Raw genomic sequence first — 23,918 nt, 5'->3', positions numbered from 1 at the left:
CCAAATTACTAAGAAAAGTGTAACTTTCCCTTTTTCTTCTTTCTTTTTTTTTCTCATATAAATCTTTAATTTTATCAGAAAATGTTTGTAATTCATCTTTTAATTAATTTAGTAATTTTATTTATTTTTTGTTTTTGTTTTTGTTTTTTTATTCAATATATTTTTTAAATTTACATTTCAAGTGATTTCCCCTTTCCTGGCTCCCCACTCCCCGAAAGTCCCATAAGCCCTCTTCCCTCCCCCTGTTCCCCCATCCACCCCTTCCCACATCCCTGTCTGGTATTGCCCTATACTGCTGCACTGAGTCTTTCTAGAACCAGGGGCCACTCCTCTGTTCTTCTTGGCCATTTTGATGTGTGGATTATGACTTGGATATGCCAAGTTTCTAGGCTAATATCCACTTATCAGTGAGTGCATACCATGCTGATCTTTTGAGACATGCTTTCCCTAACATTTGAGCTTTTTCACTCTTTCCGGGTTACTGTAAGAGACTTTTTTCCTTCCTTTCTCTGCACCACCCTTCTAGACAGCTGCTAAGATTTACAAGTTCCCCTCCCTGAGGGTTCTTTCCTTTAAACTATAATAAAATTGCCCCTGAGGTTCTGTTTGAGTCCATTCTTAAATATTTTATGAATGAGACTACGAAACAAGATTTCTCCAATATCAGTTCCATAGCTTCATTGGGAGTATAGGAGTCTACTGAGGGACAAGTTAGAGTGCATGCCTGTTTGGCACCTACCTCAGGTACAGTATCCTGTCCCCACTTTTCAGGGCTAGAGATATTACTGCATAGAGTTTTAAGAAACTACTAACACTCCTGAACCCAGTGTATCCCTTATTCCTGGAGATTACAATCCCAAACTGTTGCTTCTGTCTCATTAGGAACCTGAAGGCTTCTTAACAGTTTTCTGGGAGATTCTGCCTCCTTAAGTCACATGACAAGCTTGGCTGAACCAATCATCCTTATCAATTCCTACATTTTCTGCAAAGTTTTCATAGCTTTCAGGTCAGCATTAAAGTTTGCTCTTTACCCATCAGTCAATATTTAGGCTTTTTCCACCAATCAAAACTATGTGCATGATAGTCTATGTCTTTATGATCTTGACTATTGATTAGTTCACAGCACTGCACAGCCAGTTGCTAGCTTATTCCGCAGCTGAAATTCTGGATGGGAGCCCTTCCCTGGGGCAAACTTCCAGGAAGTGGCTACTGCAAGATCATCATCATCATCATGACAATGTCACTGGGACTAAAAAGCAGCATAGAAAATGTCAAGTTTCTGATTTGCTGGTGATATGTAAGATTTCCAAAAAGATCAATAGATCATATGTATCATCCTGTTCATGCCCCTATCTTGGCGTGTGTGTGTGTGTGTGTGTGTGTGTGTGTATCTCTTTCTCTATCTAAAGGAAAGTAAGGCTGAAATTCAAATAAACTCTTTTCAGTGAAATGATACATCTTACTACCGCTCATCTTAAAAACCATGCTATTGTGTAAGACCAGAAAGAACCTAGAAAAGAAAATCTTCCAGCACTGCCTGTGGGATATAAAGGATGTTCAGGAGTTTGCTTGCATCCTTTTTAACATGCCATGGTGCAAGAAAGAAACTTACCTGGTGTGCACATTTGACCTTGTGGAGCACACCATTTGATAGTTGTATAAACTGAAATTCCATTTTTTTTAAAGTTACCCTTAAATTGAAGATTATGTTGGCCAATCAACTGATTAGATTTTGTTTTACTATAGAGGGTTGGAATGCTGCCTATCAAAAGCCAAAATGATATCAAACGTTTTTTAGTCCATTTCATAGTCCCCCTCAGACCTGATATGCTTTTGACAAAAGGAAAAAGGCTTGGATTGCATTAACACCACAAGTTTCCAAAACCCCAGACAACACTTGAAACCTACAACAGAGACTCAGCTGAATTGGCACTACACATCTAACTCACCTCCCCATCAACTGTATTTATATCTCTCCTTTGTTCTGGAACTAATAAAAGTGTATATAACTATCTCTATGTTGGAACAGGTCATTCAAAGCGATGTGCATCTGTGTTCTCGGTCACTCATACTTGGCTTAGAATAAATGCTTTCTTATTCCTTTGGAACAAGGCTGGGTTTGGGTCTGCATCTGTAAACGTCTCTGGGGATTGTTGGACAGGATACCCCTGGACTCATGAGGAATCACATGCTCTCTCCGCCAAGGGGATGAAACGGCTGCAGGATTAAACAAACCAACAGGGCCCCCTTCTTCAGTCTCCCAGGACTCAGTTGAATACTTGCCATTGCAAACACATGTCTGTGACTGGATATATTTACTTAAAAGGCTAAATTACAAACATTTTGTCACTTTGGCATAAAAGCACAGCTAAGCCATTTGCCAAAAGCAAACCCTGTGTGGCCCGAGAGTGTCTTCTGCAGTTCTCTCATTGAAGAGGTGAAGAAAATCCTTGGGGTGTGAGTAATGGAGTTTATTTGTCCCACTGAAAAGGGTAGCTTCTGAGTTGAGCTGAAGACTGGAAAGGCACCCTCAAAAGAGCAAGTTCCCCCTTATATCTAATGCCATCCTAACCACGGTGGGACTGTTGGGTTATCATCTGTCTCCATCTGTACTAGCCAGGCAGGACTAGGACCATCACTGCAGAGGAGGAGGTGGAGAACTTGTGTATGATGTGTGTGGTACTGAAAAATACATCACCCCATTTCCAGAACAACACAGCTCCTAAACCCCTGGGAATCTGTGAAGCTAACAGTCTTCCATGTGTTATCCCAACGGATATAGACAGGTTGAGGTTCCTTAATGGAAAGACTTAGGGCAGGGTCAGAAGATAAGAACTGTTATCTCTATCTCCACCCCAGACTGGAGAGCAAAACACTGAGGACAGGCTGATATCAGGAGCCCATGACTTCATCAATCACACTCATGTGACAAAGACATCATAAAGCCACAAGAACAAGATTCAAGAGTTTTGCAATTTCCATCTGAAATGTCCCCCCAAAGGCCAGGCATTGACAGCTTGGTCCAAGATTATAGCGCTATAAGGTGAAGGAACCTTTAGGAGGTGGTGAAGAAGAAGGGAAGGAAGTTAGGTCCCTGTGACAAGGCCTTTATGGAGGGAGTATTTGGGCATGGCCTCTTCCTTTCTCTGTCTCTCTGTATCTCAGCTACCACGGGGTGAGCTGCTTCCTCTCTCCCAGGTTCTAGTGTAACCCATTCTGCCTTGTCAGAGACTCCAAAATGACTGTGGGCTGAGATATTAAAATAACATGAGCCTTAACGACCTATTCCTCTGTTTAAGTTGTTTCTCTTGGGTATTTGTCACCATGAAGGGAGGCCGCCTACCACAGATAGATGGTGGACACTAGATGGAATCAGGTGCTCCTGGAGGGAAGTCTGCCTGAAGAAGTGTGGGATTCCACACCTCTGCTTTGCACTTCACCCTCTGAATCACCTCAGCTGCTTGAGAACTGTGTTCCCTTGAGTGAGGTAACTGTCTTAGCCAATTACCAAACAAGAGGAGGAGTCATGCATGGGTCACGGGAACCCAAATCCACTGATTTACATATGGCTATTCAGTCAGAATTAGAGGTCACCACCCAGGGCTTGTGGCTGGCATCTGAGAAGGCTGGGGATAGATCTACGAGCCCTGAAGAGTTGGGATCTGACTCTAACTCCAGATTGTATCTAGTGTCTATCTGAGTTAAAATATACATTACCCACGGGTATCTTCTACCTGAGAAATGCTTGGTTATTGGGAAGAAGGAACCCTAACATCTGGTGTGCAAAGTATTTTGAGTGTGTAAGGAGAAGAAAAATGCCAAAGAGTTTTTCTTGTGTCTTAAAATACATAAAGCTGAAAGAAGGGCTCACAGGGACTGCAGTTATAAATATTTTGGCAAAACCTTGTTTGGAAGTCCCATGGGACACTGCAAGGCAAATGAACCGCAGATGTCCTTCCTATGTGTCCTTTCCAGCATCTGGATGAGGAAGTGGGGGCCCCCAATCCCATATGAGCTGTGACCCTTTGCTCTAGAACAAAGTCAACCCTTAAGACAAAGTGCTGCTGTCTAAAGACAGGCTTCCAAGATTATGACCTACAAGCCCCTCCTCAAAGCATCAGGAGCAAAGATATAAACCTATCCTGACAGAAACTCAAGTTTAAAAAAATGCTCCTAGCTTTATGGAGTTACTACATTTCAATTAAAATTAAAATTTCAATTAAAAGTAAAACTTCATTTCTGCAGTGGCACTAGCCCATGTGTCCAAAGGCAACATAGGTGAGCACAGTCACCACACACAAGAGCCCCACGCCACTGTCACCTCTGAAGACCAGCTCTCCTTAACACATAAACAGGTCTGGGTTTTGTCATTTAGCAATTACCTGGGAGAAATGATTAATTACTGGTCCCGAACCTGAAAAAGCAAATCACACTTAAGACAGATAAAGTCCCAGAAAACATGGGGTCAACAAACCAAGATGCAGACAATGCACTAGCTGGGAAGACTGTAGAGCCTTTCCTTCACCCAGAAGCCTGCAGCCACAGGCAGAACCAAAGACTTTTGAACCAGAATTAATCCCTGGAAAATACCCTAAGTCAGTCCCAGAAGCAGTTACTGCTCCCCTAAATGAAAATGAAAGATAAGAAATGGAATTTGAAGGTTTGGGACAGTTTATTTGTTTTTTCCAATAGATATGGTGGTGGCCTTCAGTACATACATAGAATTGGTGAGAGAATGAATCTCGCTCATTGGCCAATGTTCCAATTACTGTCAGTAGCATGCACAGCAAGAAGGACTTGGGGCAAGCATGAACACTGTGGTCATCCCAAGACTTCCTATGCAGCCACTCCCTCAGAGAAGGTTCAGAGGTCTTTCCAGTTACCCGAGGGTGGAGTGTGTGTCAGCTAGCTGTACTTAGCAAACCACAGCTCTGACACTTGAAACTGTTTGCCTCTGGCCAAGTTTCGTCAATGAAGGCGAGGCAGCGATGCATGTGTAATGAGGATTAAAGCCAGGGCCTGCTGGCAGGAAAACTGACACTGTGAAATTAGTGTCACAACACACAAGTGTTGCCTCACGAAAGAGGAAAGGCTTGGGACCCAAGTAATTAGTCATCTCTGGAGAGCCACGCTGCAGCGACTCGTGGACACATCGCAATGCCTGGAGTGGACTTTCCCCCAGTGGATCCTGGGAGTTATACATATCTTATCTTATCCTGGGAGTTATACATATCATACCCAGCACCTTATCTTCCACTAATTGGAAGCAAAACAAGAAATGCTCACAGCCCTAAGAATAAATCCCTGAACTGTGAAGCTTTGGGGTTTCTGTGGCCAGATGGCCTCGATTCATGTAAAAATATAAGTAGACACACAATTTCAAGCCTAGTTGTCTCCTGCTCACGGGGAGGAGGAAAAAAATGCCTTTAACTTCATGGAGGTGGGGACAGCGCTGCTGGGAAGATGGCAGTCCCTCACTGTGAAAGCAGTGAAGAAGAGGGTTTGTTGTTGCTGTTGTTGTTGTTATTGTTGTTTTGTTTTTCATGATCTTACTTGAGTTGTGCCAGGTTCCTACTTGAGAGCCTTCCCTGGCCTCCCTCAGTAATGAGGCACACTCCTTTTCTTCCAAAGTTGCTTTTGGTCATTGTTTATCACAGAAGAGAAGCACACAACACCATCTTCTCCCTTTCTGTATATCTTAGTTCCCTCTAAATGGTGGGCTAGACATATTAAATAGCGTTCACAGGAAACTTATGAATACGCACCTCATGTTACCATGGAATTTCTCCTGTGCCAAGGGAAGATTAAACTCACTTATTCTATTAACAAGTGGAAATAGGATGGTGTGGGAGGGAGGGAGGGAGGGAAGGAGGGAGGGAGGGAGGGAGGGAGGGAGGGAGGAAGATGACCCCTGAGAGAAATGGCAGAGAAAGGAGGAAAGAAGCCCTGGGGCTGCTCTGCGGGCTACAGATCCACAAGCAAGCATTCTCTACCAAGGCTGGAAAACTGTGGTTACTAAGCACATCATATTACTTGGGGCAAAACATTCAGCAAGTCTTCCACTACAGATATTTATAATTCAGCTTTTACTTTTAAAAATTAAGTAATATTTCTGAAGAGGATTGTAAAGGATTTGAGAAGACAGTACATTTAAGATTAGAAAACTGATTTAAAAGTACAGTTAGGTTCATCTTAAACCATAAAAATGAAGCTAATGAAATGTATGAATTCATTACAGTAGATTTTTAGCCTCAGGGGTCACCCTAACTTTGTTAGAGGTTTCAGTGTACAGAGCACACTAACTGCTTCTGATAGCACAAGGTAGAATTGACAGCAGTTCAGTGTCTCAGAGAAGAGTCAATCTAAGGGGTCACAAGCAAACTTATCAAACTTAACAGATGCCAAAGGTCCAGAATGTTAGAGAGCCCTGTGCTGACGGCATGCTGCCCTGGAGCACGCTGTGTGAGTGAGACAGCATCTGTCACAGAAAAGGGGAAACTGTTGGTACCATTGTAATCCCTACATGGAGCATACGTAGTCAGGAAACTATTTGGGGCATATTGGCCTTATAAGAGGAAGGAGACAGGCAAGAAAACCATCCAAAGAGCCCTTGGCAACTCCAGCAGATGCATTAGCAAGATTGATGGTTGACTTAAGAGTCTGAGATGCTTTCCATGAGCGGTGTAAGTTCACAAGTCGGCCATCAGGTCTCCTCAATTACAATCCCGCGGGGAACATTAAGAGGCATGGTTAATGAGGAAAATTCTTTGACATTATGATTACCATAGGTCCTGTTTAGCTTTCTTATAGCTGGCTGGACTTTGTATCAGAGCCCTGGAGAATTAAATTGGGAAAATAGTCTTCTCTATATCTTAATTGACATGGTTTGTTTGACAGAACAAAGTGTAACGGGGCAGTCAGCTGTTTGCTACATAAGGTATAAAATTCCTACTTAAGGAATGAACACCTAGGAACTTTGCCAGAGAACTCAGTTAAAGTACTGCCCAACTGGCAGTGCCCTACTGGCAACAGATGCCTCTGCCTGTGTACCGGGTACAATGTCCAGTGGGGATGGAAACTCTGGGCTAAACTGAGTGAAATCCACATTCTATTTGTTGAGATCCCAACCAGACATCAATACTAACTGACAATCTAAAAGAAAAACAAACTTCCAGTAGGTCTTTGTTATAGGATTGTCTAGCAGTCCAAGGGATACCACTCAGGTATCCTGAATACTAGTTTAATTTTTAGATTATTTAAAAACACTTAACTTGCCCATTATAAGAATTAATATATTATTCTCCTTTATAACGTGAATTTTGTAGTTCAACAGTGCTGACAAACCTGGTTACAGAAACCCACAGCCACAGGGTGGGTGCCTTGACACCAGCCATGTCTATGGGCATGTTCTAAGCGCCCAGGATGGGCTGCAGAGCTGCTTCTGGCTCAGGTCCTCAAAAACAACATGGGCTAAAGACAGTGACAAACAAGCCACAGTATAAACTCAACAAAAGTGTCACAAAGACAGTGTCTAACTGACCTATGGTTGCACTGTCCATAGGAGAGGGTCTATCTTCTTACTAAACAAAGGCTCAGAGTGTTTGCAATGAAATGTCTATTCGCACTGTGGAGAAGGGACAGGACTTTTCCTGTTAATCCTCTTGCACCTGGCTCAGGATATTTCTGTATGCTGTCAGGTCCGAATCCAGCAGGGCAGAAGTACAATACCATGGCTCTCCATGGACAAAACATTCAGCTAGGGTGAGCCTTCTCTGAAATAACAGGATTCCTCATTTTCTAGGATTTGGATCCTAAAGTGCCCCCGAAGAGCCCCATATCAAAGGCTTGTCAACTAATAGAAGGTGGTGGCACCTTCAGGGTGTGAGGACTGGATGGAGATGTCAGGACTGGATCATTTCTGGTCCCTATTTGTTTCCTGGCTGGCATGACGTGAGCAGCTCTGCTTGACCCCGCCCAGTCGCCACCTGGGAATACTTATACTGCCTCACCACGTGCTCAAAACGACGAAGCCAGAAGACCCTGGGCTGAAGCTGAGAGCCAAAATAGATGTCCTTCCTCATAGGTTGCTTACCTCAGAGTTGTTTCCATGGTGACAGAATGATGTCTACACATTTTCTTCATCAAGGATAATCTGTAATTATCCTTTAAGACACCTGTCTATCATGTTCATTTGTTCATCTGCTGCCAATCCGAGCTGACATTTCTGCATAAGTGTAACCTTCTCCACCCTTTCTGTTTGTTTCCAGTTGCCCACAATTCTGCTTGCCAACCAGAAAACACAGCAGCAAATCAACCACTTATTCCATAAATATTCAGGCTTCACTCCCTCAACTTAGAACAGTGCTTCAAACTCACCTTTAATTCAACTTGACTATAAAACACTGGGAACACCAGAAAAGCTGAGACTGGATATAAAGTAACTATGTTGGAGCCAGGAGGTCGGGGCTCTGGTTGTGTGACCCTTGAGAAGTTAAGCCTAGCTGCCCCATATGTAATTGCAAGCATGCCACTGCAAGGGTTAAATGAAAACAACTGGCTACGTACAAAGACCTTTTGGTTCATACGTAATTTTACTTAATTTCTAGTTAGATCCAGAAGATCAACACGAAACTCAAAGTAACAGGTAAATGATGCAAGAGACCTCCACTTTTTAAAATGTCCTATGGACTGAAATGTTAACAAGCCATAGTTTGTGAAGGGGCAGAAGCTGTATAGGAGACCCCAGCACCCTGCCTCTCCAAAAAAAAAAAAAGCCCTTCCCTGTTCACTGCTCCAACACACCACGTTGGTTCCCACAAGAAGGCATAATTTAATAAACTCTGAATTGCCAAGGTCTGTGTATTTTAGAGCCCAAAGGGTCAATTAGCAGCTAGAGTGCAAGCATTATGGTAGCGCTCATAATTTAAGACAATTACCTCCAGCATGTAGAAGAGCAGAGCTGAGCATTCCAAGGAACATCGGTAGTGTTACAGTTCTTCACCCTTTGTAAGCCTTTGGTATTTTCAAATACCGTACTCGGTCTTTTCCAGGAAGGGATCAGACAAAGGCAGAAAGCACTGTGCTCATAGCCAGCTCTTCTCAACCCTTGCCATCCCAAGGCTCAGTCCTCTACTTGCTGAGGTAAGGTCAGTCCACCGCTAGGGCCAGGAGGGCCCTTGGTTTCCTTCCACCACAGTTCCGATTGGCCACTCTTGCCTTCGCCAACTTTGCTCCAAGACCTAACTGCCCCAAACTGCCTCTACATAAGCCACTGTGGTTACTGTTTCCATAGACCAGTGAAGAAAACCAAAACTGTTTAGAATACTCTGAGAAAATTTACATGTTAAAAAAATGCTTCTAGATCTCAACTAACTCGAGCTTACCAAAAGCAACATACTCCTGCAGATGGAAGACATTTATTGTTTTTAATAATATGCTTGGTTAAACACACAGGAGCTGAAATTGAAGTGAAAAACTGGAGAGGGCCAGTCATCAGGAAAATTATACCAATCACTTTATTGGGGTAAATTGACAATTTTTCTGCAAAGTAGCTCAGAAACAAGACCACCCATGGGCACGTAGAGCTCACAGCTTGTACTTATCCAACTAATAACAGCAAATAACTCTCTTGACAAACTCCTAATCAGGTATATGCCTTGCTTTCAGAACAGGGAAGATTTTGAAATGCTGTAATTTATGCTTGGGAAGTACACAGTCCCAATGATACTCCACTATATCCATACTTTTTAAAACATTAAATTATCTTGTTAAGATTATTTGGGCCACCTGGCAACTTAGCAAATTATGAACGACACAGAATGAGAATATAAGGCAAAGTGTTTGCCCACAGGTGCAGTCGCTAGCAGCTGTACCAGTCACCGGGAGACACATCCTGTCTTCTCAGTCTCTCCTCCTCTTCGGCTCTGTAACCTACAAGCAATGAGTAAGTGACCGAGGAATGCCAGGGCCTTCACTATAGTGTGTTCCAAAGCCACGAACGCCATTACCAGGACCTTGGTCACAGGTCTAAGGGCAAGCAATCCCATGCTCCTTCTCCTGTAGAAGCATGGCCATTCCTGAGTTCCTAGAGCAAGGCAGCTTTCTCTTAGGAAATAACATTGATGGGGACTCAATTCAGAAAGTGCCTGAAATATGCGCTTGCCCTGGGGAGGTAGCTGGGTGTTAAAGCATTGGTGTGTATTCCTAGGTCCAAACACACAAGCAAATGAAGTACTCATACATATGTAACTGTATCTGTATTTATATTTTAAAGAAAAAATATCACTGTTCCACCGACAAGAAATAGTATTAATCAGGAGTGATTCTGTGAGCAGTGCAACCCCCTGCCTACTGCCATACTCTACCTGCCCGTTCTAAAGTCACCAAGAGACAGACCCAGAGCAAAGAAACTGGCCACACTGACGGAAAGAGATTCTCTAGAAAAACAAAAAACAAAAAGCAAAAAGCAAAAAAACCAAAAAAAAAAAAAAAAAAAAACCCAAAAACAAAAACAAAACCTATGCCAAAATTTGTATGGTTTTCTACTTTTTGATTCTTATATTTCCAAATCCTGCATTAAGAAATATAGAAAAACACCCTTCTTCACTTCAGAGTCTACATTTAGGTCTTTAAGGAAAATTGTGATACACTTGAAGAAAAATAATAAAGCCACAACTATGCACAATGAATATGCATCTGCTAAAATTTCAATGAGCACTACAATGCTTTTACCACAACTTTATACAGATATTGACCCTTTCTTTTATTTTCCCCCATGGAGGCTTTAACTAAGACCCACTCACAGGACAAAACTAAGCTGTGTGATGCGTACGCTCATGCACATACGTGCATGCATGTGTGAACGTAGAGGTCATGGATGAAGTTCAAGTAGTGTTTTCTCAGAACTGTACAGCTTCTTTTTTGAGGCAGGGCTGCTCCCCGACCTGGAGCTCAGGAAGTATGCTAAGCTGGCTGGCCATTAAGCCCTCCCCCCCAACACCCCACCGGGCATTCTTTGCCTCCCCAGCTGGGGAATCATACAGTAAGTCACTGCACTTGGTTTCTAGGTAGATACTGACTGAAGTTCTCATCCTAGTGACTGATCCATCTCCCCAGCCCCTCACTGTGCACCTAAAGGCATCCAAGCTAGAGGGAAACTATTTCTCATCAGCAGACCATTGTTTCCTACAAATTGCCAGTTTTCACAACAGAACAAATCTCCAAGCTCTTGAAGGGCACCCATGCTTCATAAGCAATGCTAATTTTTCTTTTCAGATTTTTAAGTGATAAAATCTTATTTACATATCCGGACTGGATTTGGTAATGATCAACATTAACTGGAGTGAAGGAACTGAGCTTTGCATGTGATATCCATAAGAAATGACATTCTCTGTCCGTTCATAACATGTGTGTGTGTGTTAGATTCTTAACAATTGAGACTGTAGCAATAAAGTTACAAAAAAGAGTTGAGAAAAATAAAAATTAGAAAGCTAGGTTCAGTAAATGGACAAATTTTGTTGTTAATTTCTCTCCCTTCTCCTTCCCCCATCCTCCCTCCCCCCTCCCCCGCCATGTTCCCACCAGTTCTCAGCCCAGAGGACTGGGACCCTGAGCTTGACCTGCTCTGAGGATTTCCTGTTCATTAATTCATAAAGTTACACTGACAGCATTTTCCTAAGTGTTAACCGAACAGCTATGATGAGTTTCAAGGGAGCTTCTTGTGCACAGATAACTAGTCCCAAGGATGAGGTCACTTCCATCCCTAGCACTTCCTGTAACTAGGATACTGAGACCCTAACTCTACCTCAGACAGGAAGTGACCCCACAGAGGCCAAATGCAGTTGCAATAATCTACTCAGCTTTGTCCCTGAGGACACTGCCCAGTTCTCAACTCAGCTCTAGAAAAATGACTCCTGTCACTGTGGCCACGGCTTGGTCTTCGTTTCCCATAGTACTAAATACAGAGTTCCCCTCTGTGGGCCAACACAATTTTACTAGGAAAAGAAAAGAAGGAAACATATCAAGTTTGACTCTCACTTTTCCTCTGAATTCCACACAATATGCGTTGCCGGCTTGCAATGATGGGGCCAGTGGTATCTTATATCTCAGGAAAATGGCTCACGAGACCATCTGAAAAATTTCAGCACTTGACATGGGTTCCCCTTCTCCACAACTTACACGCTATTTTGTATTTTGCCACAAGTCTCTTTCTGAGCCCTCCATGCTGCTTACTCCTACACCCAAATCTTATCATTTGCTTTGCCTTCTTATCTTTGAAAAACTCAGGTCACCTGTTTTCTCTCTGGGGCACTCACCATCTATATTCATGTGCCAGAGTGCAGTGCCGGGGTCGGGGAGGGGTATCCGGGACCACACAAGTCAAGTGGGTCAGCTCTGAAGTCCCCCAAAAGCCAGTTCTGCTGTTAGCCCACTCTGCCTATGACTGTTTCCCTTGAAGGGTCCCAGCTGACTGTGAGTAGTTCTGCGATACAACACACACACACACACACACTGGCACAGACCAAAAACGAAAGACATAAAGCACGAGTGGGCAGGCCCACTCGACACCAGTGCCTCTGAATCAGTTCATCACTTGTTGGCAACTGAGCCATTATCAATGCTTTCAAGGACTTTAAGGACTTTACTCAATTTGCTTAGTTGGGCCTACTCTCCTGGTAAAGCCAAAGGGGAAGCTGGAGCCATGTCCAGAACCAGGCTTCTCTTTGCTTTAATGCTAAGCATACGGTTAAGTAAGACTTTTTGTGCAGGGACCTCAAAAAGCATGAGGCCGAGTATCTAGCAGTAATGTCATTGCATGTGCCCCTAAGAAGTCTCAAGGCATTCAATCCACTAACTACCTCTAGGCATCTTTGTCCCAGCACAATACAATCTCCCATAACACACAGGGATCTGCTGGAAAGGGCATGATAATGATGAATAGAGCCCCATGATTCCTAATGGTCTGTCTCTCTATTGCTCTAGGGCCGAGCGTCGACAAATTACTTAATTAGATTGGCTTCCAATTGGTTTCCAGTATCCTACGCATGAGTCCTGACTAGTGTGAACACAGGACTAGCCAGCATTCTATCCACACAGAGAGCAGCTACATGCCACCCACCAGGCTGGTAGCTGTGCCAGCTGACTCTCCCCCAGAACTTCAAATCTTACCTGGACAAGCATGCAGTCTTATCGGAGAAGGGAAGTGGGCAGTGAGCGCCCTACCACGACACTATTATACACAGTGCTACCTGCCAGGAGAGGGAAGCCCTTTCCACCAGCAGAGGGCACTGCTCTGCCAGCCTCACTCCAGGCAGGCCTTGTGCTCAGCAACAGGTAACCAGAATAAAATGGACTCTGTTTTTTGTGTGCCTTTTTGTTGTTGTTATGGGCTGCTTTTTTTTTTTTAAATATTTTTTTACTTTTATTTTTCTTCTTTTGTAAGTTTTTGTTGTTTTCTTTTAAGAGGGAGAAACTACATGAAGTTGAGTGAAGAGGGAGGTGGGGAGGGAGGTGGGAAGAGAGGGAGGTAGGCGGGGAAGGGGTGGACAAGGAGGAGAGTGGGGAAATCTTAAAGACTTGGGAGAAGAAAAAAATATAATGAAAATACATTGCTCACAATTTTTAAAAATTATTTTAAAATGTAATAAAGCAAATAGTGGGAAGACTGGAGCATTCTGATTTACAACACTCCCACAGAGAAACTTCCCAGACTGCCTCATGTTCTCAGTCCTCGCCTCTCAGCAGACTTGTGCCTTCCAACCTCAGGACCCCCACATGCACAGAAGGTGCGCTCACCCCAGCCTTAGCCAGTCTAGGCCGTGACCGTTCAAGCTCTCTTTCTATCCTAACTTTAAAAGCTCACTGAAGATGACAAGTTTTGATATAAAGTATTGTCAGAACTTAAACCTAGAGTTTAAGCTTTAAACTCTAGATTTGTTATAAATGTGGATAAGCAAAACCAGAAATCTACTTTTACAGCAAATGACTTGGGCCATCAATATCTTAAAGTCTTGAACACAGTGAGAACTCTTCTCTGAAATTGCTACCTTATCCATTCAAATGCATGGTCTTTCAATTCTTAAACACGTTTCTCTAGGAAAGTTTCAGGACCCACATGCTTACATGCTGGGAACATGTGCATAATTTACAGACCAATAATTCCATGGTCTCCGAGCTCACTAACATGAAAGTGTACATGTTAGCATCAATAGGAAGTCTTCAGGCGGCAGAAGCCATGCATTAAGCAGGCAATATTAAGTCCAAATGTGCATGTGCCACATCTCAGATTTGTGTTTTGCAGCATGTCCAAAGAGCTTATGGTCACCTCACACTGAGTTCTTACCTAAACTCAGAGTGTGCTAAGGTGAAAGACTCGAGAGCGAAAGTGGTGGGAGAGCTGGTTCCTACACCAGCCTCTCAGGTCTGTTCTAACTTTTCCAATTTAGCATGAAGAAAGACAAACCAAAGGGAAGAAGTTAAACAGTGACAATTTCATTAGACCATACAATGGAACTCTGGGCAAAAACTAATCAGTAAAATTAACCCATAAATCCAATCATTATAAAAAAACAAACAAACAAAAAAAACCAACAAATCAAGACTGCTTCAAGGAGGGAGGGTCAAGGGTCAACAAGAGAGCATCCGGTGTCTCTGCTCCAGAAGGGCTGTCAGTCCCTCAAGTTTTCACTACTGTTCTGTCAAACTGTCCAGGTTGCTCCCTATTCATAAAATAACCCTGCCAGTTCTCAAAGGATAGCACTAAAAATACAAAATACTCCATGCCAGTCATACACAGAGAGAGTAATAAAATAAGTGTAAAAATTAAAAAAAAAAAATCCAGGAATTAAAACAACATTCACTTTTGTAAATGGCTTGTGAATAAGGAAAAGACAAAATCTATTAGACTGTAACTTTTAAAAACTGCATATGGCCACTAGGTAATAACTCTCAATATGACTAGAGTCAAACTAGTTAAAACAGAGGAAATAAGACCTTTTCTACATCCCGTTTGACATCATGGCCTCTGCTGTTTTCATACAAAAGCCAGGGTTTTCAGCACTACTTGAATCTGGTGGCGATTCCTCAGTTGAATCTTGTCTCTTACTGAAGCTCTAATTAAAATGAACAGTAAGCCATTTGCATGTCTGCCATAATTTCCTTTTCAGGATGCAGCAGACTTCAGCTTTATTCTGCACAATCATTTCCAATTAGTTATTTAATCTCTACATGTTTGCTTAAAATCCACCTGCACCACCCTGGAGCCTGATCCCGGCTGGAGGCTGGGCAGCAGCTGCAGGAAGAGTCAAGGGGCCCTCATTCCATTCAACAGGAGCCACGTGTACATGGGTCTGACATAGCGACTCATAGCCTATGACCCAACACGACCTATTAGACTTGGCTAATTAAAAATAAATAAAACCAGCTTCCTGGTGCTTATGATTGAAGCATAAAACGTGAATGTCTCATATGCAAAGCACCTTAGGATTGCTGTCATTTCTCTAGATTTCCCTAAGCAGAAGATGCTGAGGGACATGGGGAACCTGAACGAACCGGGCTCGGGCAAATGCTGCTCTCAAGATTTCAGTTTCCATAGCTGCTCATGAAAAACCAGAAATAAGGAAAGAATCAAGGTTATCACCTGGGAAAGAAAGAACTGCTCTACAAATGACCACAACCACACAGCAGCACACAGCAGGCCATCAAAAAAGGCATCAGGACACACTGGATGCAAGATACCTAAAAGAGGAGTTAATGCTTCAATTGTGGACAATGTCATCCTTTGCACGGTCCAGCAGACTTGTCAGGAATTAGAGGGAAATGACCTGCTAGCAGGGGAAGTGACCCACTGGGAGCTTCCCCTCCACAGCCAGGAGGCACTTTCATTAGAAGATGATGCAGGCAAGTAGGGGGAGAATCCTAGCATGTATTCCTGATGTCCTAAGGATTGAGGGTCTGTCACTGAGGATGTGGGACAAAGGAAACTCTTGGACAAATGAGAGTTGCAGATCACACTGGATAGAAACTGATGGTGTCTAGCTGTACAGAAGACAGTTGAGTGGCTCCCTTCTGTCTCTAGATGTGAAAGAGAGGCGCCTGCCAATGCAGCACTTGGGAAAATACAAGTAGAAAACTTCCAAAAGATCGACCGCCAAGATTCAAATACCAAATACTCTCTAGAGCTAACACAGCTGCCTGAAAAATAAATGACAAAAAATATGAAACAGACACGCACACTGCACAAGGGAGATCTCAAATAGTTCATTGACATGTGAGATGGTTTAAATCCGCATGGCCCAGGGAGTGGCACTATTAGGAGGTGTGGCCCTGTTGGAGTAGATGTGTCACCGCGGGTGTGGGCTTTACGACCCTCTCAGCTCCTCCAGCACCATGCATGTCTGCCATGCTTCCTGCCATAATGACAACAGACTGAACCTCTGAACATGTAAGCAAGTCCCAACTGAATGTTGTCCTTTCTAAGAGTTGCTGTGGTTGCAGCGTTCACAGCATTAAATCCTAAGATAACATGAAAAATCAAAACCACACAACTTTAGCCATAGCTTAGAGACATTATGGGAAATCACAAGCAGGAATGAAATAGCTCTCAAAAGCAACCGGACAAAGTTGAAGGGTGCAAGAAGCTTCCACTGTCCCTAATGCTCAGTTCTTTCAAATTTCCCCCTGATCAGTCTTCACTCCTCGTTGTGATTCACCTATTGCTTCTCGTATCACTTCATGTTGGTGATCATAATGTTAACTGTAGGAGACACATATTCCTTACATGCCTCCCAACATAAATGACTCAAGTATATGCAGTATACTGTTAAAGGAACATGTCAAGGTCATGCCTGTGTCATACTTGCCTTCCCTAAGAACTATGCTGTCACTTCACCATAAGCTTTGAGGGGTGGTGGGTAGATTAGGTCTTCACAGGTGCTACATTAGCTTAATAGAGTTTACATGTCTGCCAGGATTGTCTCTTGGTGTTTAGCCATAAATAAGTGCTGCTTTTCCCCTTGCATCAAGTGAAATAATTTCATATTTTTCTATGTTAATAACTTTTTAAAAAAATTAAAGGACTTTTCCCAAGTAAAATACACAATACATTTGGTAAAGAAGATGCGTGCTGATGTAAGCATATCTTCTTTACAGGGTTTGCCACTTTATATTAAGGATTTTTCTTCCTTCTTCATTGCTAAGATTAATCTGAAATTTTTCTTTGTTGCCCTTCAGGTTTGGACCTGAAGGTGCTATAATAGCATTAAACCGTATTAGCGAGTGGTGATGTTCTTCCTGTTTCCTGGGTAACAGTATAAGGTCGGGGTTCTCTGTTCTTCAGCTAGCCTATAAAATGGTGTCATAAGCACCCCAGGGTGTGTGGTGCCTCTTCCCTGTGGGCCATGGCCCCACATCTCTACAGCTGCATGCTTGCTCTCTTCTTTCTACTTTTTCTGATTTTGAAAGTTACACATTTTCCCTAAACAACTGCCTACAGATTCCTTCAGTAGAGAAAACTCCTTATAGGCAGGGCCTTACATTCCCCAAATTAGCACAGATCCCTTTTCACCAAAAACTGATTTGAACTCTTTTTGTTGTTGTTGTTATCTACCATTTTTAATTTTTTTTAATTCGGTATATTCTTTCTTTACATTTCAAGTGATTGCCCCTTTCCTGGATCCTCCCCTCCCTGAAAGTCCCATAAGCCCTCTTCCCTTCCCCTGTCCCCCATCAACCCCTTCCCACTTCCCTGTCTTGGTATTCCCCTACACTGCTGCATTGAGCCTTTCCAGGACCAGGGGCCATTCCTTCCTTCTTCTTGGACATCATTTGATGTGTGCATTGTGTCTTGGGTATTCCAAGCTTCTAGGCTAATATCCGTTTATCAGTGAGTGCATACCATGAGTGTTCTTTTGAGACTGGGTTACCTCACTTAGGATGATGTTCTCCAGTTCCATACATTTGTCTAAGAATTTCATGAATTCATTGTTTCTAATGGCTGAGGTAGAATGCAAAAGAATGCAAATTGATCCATTCTTATCTCCTTGTACTAAGCTCAACTCCAAGTGGATCAAGAACCTCCACATAAAACCAGACCCACTGAAACTAATAGAAAAGAAACTGGGGAAAGACCCTTGAGGGCATCAGCATAGGGGAAAAGTTCCTAAACAGAACACCAATAGTTTATGCTCTAAGATCAAGAATTGACAAAGGGGACCTCATAAAACTACAAAGTTTCTGTAAGGAAAAGGACATTGTCAAAAGGACAAATTGGCAACCAACAAATTGGGAAAAGATCTTTACCAACACTACATCCGACAGAGGGCTTATATCCAAGATATACAAAGAACTCGAGAAGGTAGACTCCAGAGAGCCAAATATCCACCTTAAAAATGGGGTACAGGGCTAAACAAAGAATTTTCACCTGAGGAATAGTGAATGGCTGAGAAGCACCTAAAGAAATGTTCAACATCCTTAGTCATCAGGGAAATGTAAATCAAAACAACCCTGAGATGTCACCTCATACCAGTCAGAATGGCTAAGATCAAAAAGTCAGGAGAAAACAGGTGCTGGCGAGAATGTGGAGAAAGAGGAACACTCCTCCACTGCTGGTGGGATTGCAAGCTGGTACTACCACTCTGGAAGTCAGTCTGGTGGTTCCTCAGAAAACTGGGAATGATACTTCCAGAGAACCCCGCTATACCACTCCTGGGCATAGATATACCCAGAGGATTCCCCAGCATGTAATAAGGATACGTGCTCCATTATGTTCATAGCAGCCCTATTTATAATAGCCAGAAGCTGGAAAGAACCCAGAGGAATGGATACAGAAAATGTGGTATATATACACAATGGAGTACTATTCATTTGAACTCTTGAAATCACTGCTTTAGATACAGGGAGACCCGAGCCATGCACTTACAACCAGGGGCCCTTTTACTTGCCAGGCAGGGCCAGGCTGGTAACCTCTGTAAAGAACAGGATGGTGATTTTCAGCTGGTGGCCAGCAAGTTTGTGTCTGCTCCCAATCCTAGCTGGGATTGTAGGCGCATATGGACCATGCTCAGGTTTTTAATTTGGGCACCAAAAATTCACTGACCTCAGGGCCTCATACTTGCACATCGGACTCTCTTTCCCACCAAACCATCTCTTCATCCCAGAATATATTACTTAATGGGCACAGTCTAGAATGCAGAAAGGATCTCTGGATCTGGATGGGGTGACGGTTACACAACAATGTGAATGTTCTTAATGCCATCGAGCTGTATGTCAAAATGCTCGCTATTTTACAATGTGAACATGTGTGTGCACACACAGCACATCTCCAGTCATGAATAGTAAAATAAAGACATGTGCACTAGGGACATTGGAACACTGTATCCCAGGAAGATCTCCTTAGTGCTCCAGAGAAGGTAAAGAGAGGTGAGTCCAGGAGATAAGGCATGACTTCAGACCACAGGCTTCTTACATACAGTTTGGTTGCTGAATGTTCCACAAAGACCCACGTGCGCATGGCTTGGCCCCCAGGGCGGGGTCACTGGCAGGTAGCAGAACCTCTAAGAGGCGGATCCTAATAGAAGGTCTTCGAGTCTCCACAAGCATGCCCTGAAGGGCATTATGGGCCTCAGGCCTCATCTCTTTGGCTTTTCTGGCCTTCTGACTCTGAGGTGAGTAATGCTACTCCACCACATGGTACCACTAATGTGCTGCCTTGACACAGCCCCAAAGCAATGAGGAAGCCAACCCTAGGAGCCAAATAACGCCCCCACCCTGCACAGTGAGCCAGATGAATCTTGGCTATTTACAAGCTGATTATCCCAGGTTTGAGTGACAGGATGCTTTGCTCAGACAACAAAAACAAGAAGCACCCTGAAGCGTTCAGCGTAGGGCTGGTGAGATCCCAGGCTCAACACAGAGCCAGCCAGGGTCAGCTGCTTACCCATGAGACCCCGAGGGAGTAAAGAGAACTGGTCTTCACCATAGGGAGTCTCCCAAGTTTTCACAAACAGGAACTCCAGGCTATATGTATCCTCTCTTTCAGAGTGTCACTAACCAGCTCAGGCACTGCTCCCAACTCTGGTGTTAAATATACCACCTGAAAGGGGGGCTGTGTGTACCTCCAGAACCTGCTGGGAATCTGGACAAACAGAATCTCATTTCATTAGTATTTTCTTGTCGAGCAGCTTTACCTGGTCACTGGTTACCATTAATCAATCCCCGTTGCTGTCTTCTGGAAAGCAGTAAGCCAGGATCTTAGTTAGGGATCCTATCGCTGTGATGAAACATCATAACCAAAAGCAAATTGGGGAGGAAGAGGGTTTATTTAGCTTCTACTTCTGTATCACTGTTCATCGTCAAAGGAAGTCAGGACAGGAACTTGGGGCAGGAGCTGATGCAGAGGCCATAGAGGAGTGCTGCCTCCTGGCTTGCTCCTCAGGGCTTGCTCAGCCTGTTGTCTTAGAGAACCTGGGACCACCTGCTCAGGAATGGCACCACCCAACAATAAGCCACCAGCCCACCATCACTAATTAAGAACCTGTCCTACAGACTTTGCTACAGCCCAGTCCGTTGGAGGAATTTTCTCAGTTGAGGCTCCCTTTTCTCTAGTGGCCCAAGCTTGCATCAAATTGACATAAAACCAGCCAGAAAGCCAGGAATATTCTTGCCCACAAAAATACTCTGGCACCCAAAGTGTTCCTTTCTCCATGATCTACTGGCATCTGGTGTTGGAGATTCAAGTGCACCTGTATCCTGTGGCTACATAAGTCTAGGTAACCACCAGCCCTTGGCGATTAGCTGTATCAGGAGGCACCTACCATGAAGAACACCATAGGAACCTCCCGTGAATCAGTCATCACCACGTCATGGAAATCATAGATGCCACTGCTTCATATAAAGCCTCATAGTCAACAAAGCCAAAGGTCAAAACTGACCCATCTGAAATGTTCAGTCCCATGTGAGTACAGATCACCAGGAGGCAATATTCTAAGCCCACAACATTTTGATGTTTAGAGGTGAGACTTTACGGCTTCCATTCATAAAGCAAAACTAAACACAGTAGTTTACACTTGTTTTTTAACAAAAGCAAATGGATTAATAATTATAGTACATAATTAGATACAGCTATATCTTGATATAACATATGAGAAATAACTTACATCTAAAGAATCCTCCTTCAGTAGGATAAGGGCCATGTTCTGTGACACCAACCGACAGGAATACCCTGAAATGGAGAAAGGACAGCACGTGAACTTTCTTCTTTCTGTGAATTACTGTTTTCAATGGTGGATGCAATCCCTCTATTTTGAAGACTTATTAATTTAATTTTTATTTGTGTGGGAGAGTGTACACACATGTGTGTCCAGTACCCAATCTGTGTATTCAAGTGAACATCAGAAAAGGGCTTCTGGTGCCCTCTTCTTTGAGGCATGGTCTTTCCTTGAACCTGGAGTCCATGTTTTCTCAGCCAGGCTGAAGGCCTCTAAGTGCCAGCCATCCTCCTGTCTCTGCCCTACTTGAAGCTGAGGTTACACACATATGCAGACACCTGTCTTAACAATCTCCCTTTTTATGCCTACTTAATCACCTAGGGGCATAAGCTTAAACAGACTTCCTTGCAAACAACTTAAAGAGAACTAGCTGATAAGGTCTTAATAACTAATGGCTAAAATAAGTACTTGCCAATTTTCCATGGAGTTTTTTACTTTATTCTGGCTATTCTTGCATAGCATTAAGATAAACCTTGGTATGCCTAAAATAACAGACCAAGGAGGATGAATGGAATATGTCCTCCTGGTTAGCATGGCTACTGCACAAGCAAGATCTCCCTTTCTTTCTAAAGCTGGCAATTCTCTAACGTTTCAGGAATATTAGCATAGCAAGGGAGTCATGCTCCTGCCAAAAGATCAATGCATTCTCCATTTAAAGAAGTGAGTCTAAGTTTAAGTTAAAAAAATACACAGATTTAAAACAAAAGTATTTCCAGTGAGAATCAACAAGTTCAATCTTGTTCTTAAGTCAAACTACTTCTCTAAGATAAATAACATTAAGAATGTCTGACAAAGCCTCAAAGAATTGTATTACTTTGTATTTACCTTAAATTAAATTATATATATATATTATATATATAATATATATATACATACATACGTACATACACATATGTGTGTTGCATGTGTGTGTGTGTGGAGTACACACACACACACACACACACACACACACACACACACACACGCATGCCTCTTGGACTAGCAATGCTCCCTACAAGAGCCATATAGACTTTCTAATAAAATCTCCAGTACCATGCACAAGAAACCTCTGAGTCATCAGGCAGGCTAGGCCAAGTGGCTCCTAAGACAATGTAGGCTATTGCTGCTGCCCTTGGTTGTCTCTCAGAGGTGGACATCTGACAATAAGTTCCTATTGCTGAAGGTCACACACTTCCAACACAGGACTCAGAAGATTCACACTGGATCTAACCTGGAAGCCTCCTTCCTGTCCTCTAGCTTTCATAATATCAGAAAATACTGTGCAAGCTGCCTCGTGGGGGAAGCAGCCAACAACCTTACCCAGCTAGCATGGCAGTAGACTAGAACAACAGCCAGCGTGGCAAGATGTCCGTCAAGGAGCAGTAGTGGCACTCCTACATCGCAGCAACCAACCGCTGTCTAAGTGGACATAAGGCCCAACCAACAGGAGGGAGATCATCCCTGGTCCAAGAAATGTAGCTAACTACTTGGGGCTAGAGAGGTTGACTCTTAGAAAACAAACTACTACCTCTGACTGACACAAACAAGGCAGAACCCAAAGAAGACCAAGAAAAACTTTTGTAGGCTTAAAAAATTTTTTTCACTTGTTTATTTTGGAATGTACACCCTAACCTTCACTCAGGATTGCCATTTTTAAAAAAATAAATATTAAGCAAAAGCATCCAGAAGACAGACTATAAAGACAAAAGCAATAGCTTTTAATAAATATATTATTTCTGATATATATATTATATATATATATATATATTAAAATAAATATATATTTTATATATATAAAATTTCTGGAGCCATTTCCAAAAAGTGTAGTAACCATACAAAGAAGTAACCCAGAGTTTCTCAAACTAAAGTTGTTTTTAAAGACCAAATCAGTCTAGAGTGAACACCCCAACATTTCAGATTGCAGAATGCAGGATTAAGGTTGCCTAAGGGGTCCAGGTCTCATGCTCCTAGCTCAGGGCCTATTAAAGAGATTCCAGAGCTTCCTGAACATCTGGCTTCTGAAACTGGAGGTGGAGGATGCAAGAACATGGTGCTGCCTCCCTGTTCCAATGCCCGCACTGTGTTTACACCCTAACAACTTGACAGCAAGCTGCTTGGGGCTTTGGATGCTTGTTTTAATTGGCAGCATTCTCTCAGTGGAATGAGCATCAGAAGAGCTCATTCATAGATTTGATAATATTTGTTCTGTTTGGGATTGTTGACTTTCTTTGGCAATTGTCTACATCTATCTCTACCTATAATAACAGTTTTAGAGTTGAAAATCAAAACTTTTTGATGTTTTGTGTGTGTATGTGTGTTGGGTGTGTATTGTGTTTGTGTGTGTTAGGTGTGTGTGTGTGTGTATGTGTGTTGGGTGTGTGTTGTGTTTGTGTGTGTGTGTTAGGTGTGTGTGTGTGTTGGTTGTGTGTTGTGTTTATGTGTGTGTTGGGTGTGTGTGTTAGGTGTGTGTGTTAGGTGTGTATGTGTGTGTGTGTGTGTGTGTTGGGTGTGTGTATGTGTGCACATTAGAGGACAACTCCCACAAGCCAGGTCTCTGCTTCCACCATGTCGGTTCTTTGGATCATGTGCATTCCTGGGATCAGACTCAAGTCGCAGCCTGGCAGCAAGCACGTTTACCCACTGACTCATCACCTCACCAGCCCTAAAATGTATTTT

The 23,918-nt window shown here is 43.0% G+C and overlaps 1 protein-coding gene across 1 annotated transcript in view; it reads right to left on the bottom strand.

Annotated features, from left to right (window-relative positions):
• The window catches only part of Atp8a2 (ATPase phospholipid transporting 8A2), a 427,564-nt gene that overhangs the window by 309,676 nt on the left and 93,970 nt on the right, over nt 1–23,918 (bottom strand). Inside the window, exon 23 of the mRNA XM_052190506.1 lies at nt 21,153–21,217. Within this exon, the coding sequence (XP_052046466.1) occupies nt 21,153–21,217 (65 nt within the window). The remainder of the gene's footprint in view (nt 1–21,152; nt 21,218–23,918) is intronic.

The sequence above is a fragment of the Apodemus sylvaticus genome, chromosome 8 (genome assembly GCF_947179515.1).
Source record: "Apodemus sylvaticus chromosome 8, mApoSyl1.1, whole genome shotgun sequence".
NCBI classification, from domain to species: Eukaryota; Metazoa; Chordata; class Mammalia; order Rodentia; family Muridae; genus Apodemus; species Apodemus sylvaticus.
This window is presented reverse-complemented; position numbering and strand designations above follow the sequence as displayed.